The 8500-nt window shown below is 37.1% G+C and overlaps 1 protein-coding gene across 1 annotated transcript in view; it reads right to left on the reverse strand.

Moving 5' to 3' along the window:
- Positions 1-7095, reverse strand: part of ORC5 (origin recognition complex subunit 5) — a 74695-nt gene extending 67600 nt beyond the window's left edge. The window contains exons 1-5 of the mRNA XM_035896876.1: positions 6710-7095; positions 5804-5987; positions 4186-4278; positions 408-473; positions 218-376 (exon numbers count right to left, since the gene is read on the reverse strand). Coding sequence (XP_035752769.1) covers positions 218-376; positions 408-473; positions 4186-4278; positions 5804-5914 — 429 coding nt within the window. The 5' untranslated portion in view covers positions 5915-5987; positions 6710-7095. The remainder of the gene's footprint in view (positions 1-217; positions 377-407; positions 474-4185; positions 4279-5803; positions 5988-6709) is intronic.
- Positions 7096-8500: the final 1405 nt, after the last annotated feature.

Below are 8500 nucleotides of genomic sequence, written 5' to 3' on the forward strand. Positions count from 1 at the left end.
AGAAAAATTTCTGAAGCCAGGAAAAATACAGAATCTCACCTAAAGGCAGTAAACCAAAAGAAAGAATCTAACCACTGTCAACAGATTTTGAATGAGGTGCACAAGGAAATGTTTTGAAAATTGCTCTATATTGCACACATTTCACATATGAATTATCAACAACAATTACTCACAGCCTCTTAACAGAAATTAAACTGGAACATTAAAATACACTTACAATGTATAATGTTTGATCTTGAAGCTCCCGACTCACGACAGCTTGTTTGAACAGACGTACAAAGTCATTGAAATTATCACAGGGCACACGAGAAGTCTGTTCTGTCTCAGAACAGCTTTGCAACTGGACAAGAATTTCTTCTAACACGAGAAGTCTGTTCTGTCTCAGAAGAACAGCTTTGCAACTGGACAAGAATTTCTTCTAAAAGAAGTCGTGAAGTAAAGTACTCCACACAGTTCACAAACACATGAGGAAGCTGAAAAGGATAAAAAAAAAAGATACAACTTTATTTGGCTTTTTCAGTGTAAATACTCCAGAATCAGTTTTCTCTTCCAGATGAGACAATGAAAGAAACCACACTTTGCCAACAGAATATGGAGCATAAACCAAAAAACGTTGCCAAAAAAGAATGATTGCGTATGAACCTAGTCAAAATATTATATATCAAAGTGAAGATGAGTCCTCATACAAAACACAGTGTATTTTCTAATTATGTTTAAAAAACGAAATACAGTGTATTTTCTAACTACGTTTAAAAATTGTGAGCAATGCACCAAAAGAAAACCAAATAGCATTTAGTTCAAAGAAAAGTTAGACAATCATAACACATTATAGTACTGTACAATAGTCCATTACAGTGTCTAAACAACACAAAGTTCTCAAACTTATATTACAAAGAAAGTAATTTGGGAGCACACTCCCCAAAATTACTCTGAATGTTTTTGGCATTCACTGCATACAAATTACAAAGTGTAAGCCTCTATATCTGACATGTGTAATCAGCCTGCTTGTGCAAAACATTTTTACAAAAACAGATCTTTTCAGGGAAAAGAACATGTGAAAAAATCAGACTATGAGATACATTTTATGGCAATCCACAAAATCTAAGTACCAATTTAGTAATATCGAAAAGTTACGGTCATTTGCCTATAAATAGAAGACACTATAGACTACAAAATAGTACCAGCATTCAAAACTCCATAAGGCAAAAAAGATAATTCTCTAGCAACTCTATTTTTAAGAAATAGATTATTTGCATAGCTCCATACTTTCTGGTAAGGCATATGCTCTTTTTTTACACTGAACATTAAAACCTCTGGAAAACATTAGTCATTGGGATACATATGCATTACTTGCAAAATTAAACTTCTGATACAGGAATGTGTGTGTCTAACAACAACAACAACAAAATCTAAGCACTTCATTCCAGTCTTTTTACTTAAAATACAATATATGGCATATGATTCAGCATATGTGGGAAAGTGTGGGTATATGCTGGCAATCCACTCAAACAGTGTGTAATAAAAAGCTTTCTTATGATTTTGAACACTATTAAAAGAAAGGGGCTGCATCTCCAAAAGCACCTATTCAAAGTGATGCACCTCTGTAGCAGAAGGAAAGCTGGGTGCCTGAGATGCAATTCACACCACATTACGTAGGAGACACCTATACTTGGCAATAGGAAATCCTGTAGAAACAGTTGCTGCTTAAATCCTATTCCTTTCCAGGGTCTGGCTGCATCTCTGGATATGTCGCAAGTGGGTAGCACAGCATTAGGAGCATTACACAAAAGGTTACTGCATGAAAGAGGATCGTGACCACTATCTTCCACCCTTCTCCTTCTGCACAATTTTTAATGAAGGAGATTTTTGCATAAAACCCAGTCCTACAGATTCGTGGTAAATGCAATCTGGACAAGCCAAAAGTATCAGGTGTATGAGAACACACAAGTGGAAATTTATGGTTTAGGTGTGAAGTAGGCACCTGTCATTGGATTTAAATCCCTGAAGTACGTGACTGAAAAAAACATAGGCATTAACAGGTTTAGATGGAAATCTCTGTGACGACACCCTTCAACTTAAGAGGACTTTAAAACATGTTTTGGGAAAAATTGGAACAAGGAATATACACATTTGCTAATAGAAAAAGAAGGGACACAAAGTGGCAAGAACCTAATGCTTAAAAGTCTTCTGCCAGGACAGACCAGAAAGGGACTGAAATGGACTTGAGGCCATACCTCTCTACATCATTCTTGAAGATAACTGGTTTTGTAAGAAACATGCATTCAGCCACAATGACCCACTACTTTATGTAGATCAGATTCTCACATGATGTTTAAAGAGTAGGTTTCTCTCTGTGTTCATGACAGAAGTTCCTACTTCAGGCTAGTAATATATAGCAACTCCAGTACTAATCATCAAAGATATAACTCAACCCCAGTGAACAGCATAAAGTAGTTTTCTTCCTTAACAAATGAGGGGAAGAGACCTACTTCTTACTTATTCCTACACTGTTTTCTAAAAGCAGGAATCCAAAGGAAGTTTATGTCAGATGGCGAAGCTGAAAAAGAACATACAGTCCTAACGTTTCTGAAATTGATACTCATACAGGAGGAATCATAGAATCGTTTAGGTTGGAGAAGACCAAGATCATCAAGTCCAACCGTTAACCTAACCCTGCCATCCCACCACTAAACCATGTCCCTAAGCACCTCATCTACCTGGCTTTTAAATACCTCCAGGGATAGGTACTCAAACACTTCCCTGAGCAGCCTGTTCCAATGCTTGACAACCCTTTTGGTGAAGAAATTTTTCCTGATGTCCAACCTAAACCTCCCCTGGTGCAACTTGAGGCCATTTTCTCTTGTCCTATCACCCATTACCTGGAAGAAGAGATCGACAACCTCCTGTCAGGCAGCTGTAGAGGGCAATAAGGTCTCCCCTCAGTCTCCTTTATTCTAGGCTAAACAACCCCAGTTCCCTCAGCCACTCCTCATATGTGCTCCTGACCCTTCACCAGGGAACAGCAACAGTACTGGCACGGGAGAATAAGATCCATCCCACCAGCAAAAAACCTGGCAACACCAAGCTTAGTGAACACAAACACACCTGGAGAATTGATTTTGTTACATTAGAAACTGTGAATGGCATGCTGTTTCTTAGGGTTTTTAACTTATGATGCATGTCAGGCTGTGTTTGGGGGATCTAGAATAAATTAAAGTGCACAAAATTTGTATTTTCAAACAGGTTCTGAAAAAAATAAAATTAAAGAGGCATATCAGTACACATTTCCCATTTCATTAAGCAAAAGAATGATCGTTTAGTGTTCAGGAATTAACCCAATTGTTCCTATGCAACACTGCTCCAACATTTTAGAACTCCTGCACTGTTTCTCTTTCAAAGTTTCAGATTTTCCTGCTTCTATAAGAGGGCTGATGGGAACTAATGAAATTTACTGCAATGAATATAACATTCACCTCCAGTCTGCAAGAATGACCATTGGTATCAGAAAGAATGGCAGTTGCCTGGTATTCAGCCAGTGATTTTCACCATTTCGGACTCACTTTTTTTTTCCCCAGCAAACATGTATAGCTTGTATGTTTGCTTTGAATACTTTTAACAACTTTACTAAGTTTAAGCTCTTAGGCTGACATTTGAATAGATCATACACATCCAACTGAATTTAATTAAAATGACTTTGTTAACACAAAACAAATAAAACAAAATTCCACTACTGCAAACTCTTCTCACTGTTCTTCATATATTCTCTCACTCTTTTCATACACAAGTAAAATTATTTTAAAAGAGATTTACAAGAAGATTCAAAAAAGGAACAGTATAAGTGTCTCTCAGATTGAACTGGAATCATCCTAAGAGTATTTTTCACTGGAGCTATTTCAGGTTAAGTCAAGGGAACGAGCTGAACAAAATTTGGCTCCTCTTTTCTTTTTTAAGCTTTCTTAGAAAAGTTTTTATGTTTTATATTACATCTCAGTATGTATGACTTCATTTTATCCTAAGTGCACTAGTGAGAAGAGTGATGCATTCATCACACAGAAGTGGAGGAGAAGAATCAAGAAGGCAGAAACGGCTGAGGAAACAAACCATTCTGAGAAAGTAGAAGCTAGTTTGAGGGACCATCTGTTACAAATAAATTCTAAATTCAATATCCACTATAAACATTCTTACCTGTAAGGTGTTCAGAAGTGTTTGCATCACGTAAGTCTTTCCACTAGATGTATGTCCGTAGATAAAGATGGATGGAAAACTAAACTGTTGACGCTAGGGAGGGAAAAAAAGCTTGAAGCCATTTCAATTTTTCTTTTTCATTCAACAGATAACATTTATCAATTAAGTTTCCCTCCAAAAGAAAAGTTATCTTTTAAATTGAGACGTTAAATATAAAATATGCAAATTATTATAGAATCAGCACGATCAAGTTTTATTTTTCATCTTCACTGAAACGCTGGGAGGATAAAGTCCCAAGAATCACATAAAGCTACTAGAGAAACTGCTATAACATGAGGACACATTTTTCATAGGAAAAACAAACCAAACCAAACAACAACAAAAAAAACCCCACAAAACAAGCAAACAACAAAAACACACACCAAAAGAGAAAAGCAGTGGGCTTTTAATTCAAATTAGTTAACTAACCGAAACAAAATCTCGGCAAGCACAAACTGCAAGCTTTACATTGTCCTAACTTCTGCAAACACTACAAATTGTTTTTCTTTCCATTAGCACCAAACAGAAAAGAACTAAATGGTTTTGTAGAGGAGATGGCAAAGGAGCTCGCTCTTCTTTCACAAGGCAATATTTGACACAAAACCTCTATTTATTTAATGGTGCTGATGCTGTATATTCCATGGATTTTGTGTTTTCCTCATTTCGAAGAATCTTGTGCACCGACTTAAAAAATTAATACAAAAATAAATTTGACACTTTTTATGAAAAGAAAATATTCAATTAATGCAAGATCCATAATCTTGTGCAAGATACATGGATACTCCAACCTGCATATTTAACAAGAATTTAAGCATCTATTTTTTTAAGACAACTTGTTGCCACTATGCTTGTAATAAATACATAAAAATTAAATGCTGTAATTTGATGTAATTGTTATCTATAATTAAAGGTAGAACCAGAAACAGATACTAATTCCCACTTTGTTAACTGAATGTAAATGGATATATCAACTCCTTTTAAGTTTGCAGATAAAAATCTGTTACTTTTTACCACAGCTTTGCCAAGCAGTAACAGAATCAATTAACAAGCCAGTGATTTCCAAGTCTTATAGCCAGCAACAGAACTACTAAGAATCAGACCAATTTCATGTACTTAGACTTCCGGCATGCAGATAGTAGATTAACAGGTCAAAACCAAACAGAATTTCTACACTGCCACTGAAAAAAAAAATACCCCAGAACTTTAGACCAGGGAAGAAGACAGATGCTTTCTTGTACTAACTGGCAAAGATGGAACAGAGTCACAGAGAAATCAGGCTTCAGAGACAGCAAGGCATAAATAGCTGTAAGTTTGTTTGGGTACTTCCAGCTGCAAAACAGCTTTCAACCTTTAAACTTACTAGAATCTATCTGCCAAACACTAATGTTAAAGAAGGGTAACCACAAAAAAAAAAAAAAAAACCCACAAACACCCCACACAAAACCAAAAGCACCTCAAACAACAAAGAGACACCCAAAGTATGTTCATAATTGCAAAAATACCCTTAAATTTCTGCTCTCCCCTCTGAGAGAGCAGAACGTATTTGTTCTATTCAAATGCACTATATTAGAAGCACTACCTCTCCAAATATTGACAGCAACACAGACACTTGGGATTCTCGACAAGGCACCAAACTTTCCAAGTGAAGCAGTGTAGCTGCTGGGTACACTGGATGTTCGAGATTAGGCATTTTGACGTTCCTGTAGTTAGTCACCTAAACATGCATGTCCTACTTGAGGTGCAGAGACAAGAAATAAAGTGATCTGGAAAATAAAACATTTCAATTATCATTTGCTGTTACATACATAAAGAAAGAAAATGAACAGGAATTGAAATAAAATCTGAACAGACCTTCTAGCTCAGGATAATGGTATAATTATGACAGACTTAAAACACTTCATCAAAAATCGAACTTTACTACGTAAGGCATTATACAGACATTTTCACACCAGACAGAATACCAAAAAAATCAAATAAAAAGGGAAAGACATACAGGGTATGAGCAAATCAATATAGCAAAGAATTATCATAGTTTAGTTAACTGGGGAAACACATCTTTAGTTCTGGTTTTTATATATATTTAAAAGTAGCAAGGGAGTAAAATGAGGAAAGTAGATTAGTCACAGATCATCACCTCCCTGGACAGCCAATAAACTAGAATTTACAAGTAACAGAGAAGAGGCTGGGCATAAGAAAAAATGAGAATGACAAAATAATAGCTCTTCAGATGTTAACAGGAACGCTTACCCCAGCTTAAAAGCAGCAGAGGCCTAAGAAGAAAATCCAGCTGATGGTGAAGACTGGGACTACTCCTTAAAAATAGTAGGAGCCCAAAGCAGTTAGATAAAGCTGTAATATTAATTACAGTCTGCCTTTTAGACAAGGACTAGTCAAGGAATACTGAGGGTCTTGATTGCCCAAACACTGGGAAGGCTGGATTTTAGTGACATAATATGGAAAAACACCTCGGCCAAAGATACTTTACCTACAGCTTCTAAAACTGCTGGAAAGACGGTACCTTTGTCTGTAGCGATAAGGACAACATGCAGAGAGACAACTGAAGTAACCTCAAGAGCTGGATTCTGACTTTGTCAAATGTAACATAAATATCCAAACTTTATTTTTGGCTGTCAAGTTAGGTAGCACAATAAAGATATCTCATCACCAGACAGGAATATCTGTAAGTTATCAAGACAAAGATAATAAATAAAGCACTCCAAACACATTTAAGTATTCACAGCCAAATATGTTACGCTGGGCATAAGTACAAAGCCACATGAGAAAAGGCTAGGTTAGCAGAAGGAGATCAGAAATAGCATGGGAAATGGAAAACAAACAGAAGAAAGAAAGCAACATTGGTTTGCACTGACACAAGAGCTACTGGGTTACAAGGAGGTTCATAAATACAAATTTATTTAGAATAGAGTTCATTTTGGCACCAATCTCTATTAAACGTTTCCATAAATACATTTGAGGAAAGATATTTTACTTTTACACTTCGCCTTCCATGTTTTCTGAAGTAAAAATTGGGACTGTAGAATCATCAATAGAAAAACAAGCGGAATTAATGAGGGAAAAAAGGATAACCCTGATAACAGAAGTAATGCCAGTATAATGAAATTCAATACTTCAAATCACATATATTTCTAAGTAACCAGATCACACCTAACAAGGCCCACAGTTAGATATCAAGAAATCTTAAGTCCGAAGCAACTTGAAAAATGGACAAGTCAATCACACAGTAAGCATGAGAAATCAAAGCAATGCAGCTATCAAAAAAACAAATGCATAATCATGTATCAGGCAAATTACTTCTCATACAGCCAAACATACAAATAGCCTTGGCCCACTGATGAGCTTTGAGCGGGTCCGCCCACCTGTCCACTGTATTCAGGTATCTGTTCAAAATGGCATGAAGATACAAAAAATGGAATAGCTTGATTAAGGTTGCTCTCTAAAAATGAGCTAGGAATAACAAGGATGAAAAGAAAAAACTGTAGACGGTAGCCTCCAAAACAGAGGACAAACAGGGAGGGAAGAAGTTTTAGAAAAGGCTGAAAAGTTTGCATGGATTTAAGAAAAAAGACAGCTCTTTTTGCTCCACTGAGTACATGAGAACAGGGTATCCTAAAGGTATCTAAAGCCATAAGGTACTTCAGCTTCTCCACTCTGCTGCCCAGCTACACTCCAGAAAAGTACTAATCGCCTGTTGATCATATTGTATCTGCCAGTCCTGTCTGCTTTCTCAAACTCCCTAGCACATGTGATCTTACACTAAACACTTTTAAGCCACTGGATCAAAACCCGCATCTCTACTGACTACAGGTATGTGTCTCAATCTTCCAAAGGGATCCCATCCTAGAGCTGACAAGAGAAAGGATATTTAGAGCTGCGTGTCCACAAAACGATTTAGATTAAATGGCAACGCTGACACAAGGACTAGCATCAGCCAAAGCTTGAATTCAGGCTGTTCCTGGCCGGGGAAGGTCGTACATGTGACTCCAGCCAGATCGGGAAGGACAAGAAGCACTTACTTTCCAGTTGAGTGCAGGTAAGGATATCAAAAGCACAAGTTAGACTTCAGAGCTGCAATTTGATGATTTGTGAGGACTTCTCTCAGTTCATTGGTCCTAAATACCTACACTTGGAGCATTTTTCTACACTTTATCACGGAAGTTGACAGAACTGAAGGGACTCACACCGCTCCGCTTCCCCTCAGGCCCTGCAAGCACCCCCGCCCCACAAAGACACCGCCGGCACAGGGGGAATGACGACC

This window comes from Egretta garzetta, unplaced genomic scaffold (assembly GCF_000687185.1).
Source record: "Egretta garzetta isolate BGI_Z169 unplaced genomic scaffold, ASM68718v1 scaffold156, whole genome shotgun sequence".
Classification (NCBI taxonomy): Eukaryota; Metazoa; Chordata; class Aves; order Pelecaniformes; family Ardeidae; genus Egretta; species Egretta garzetta.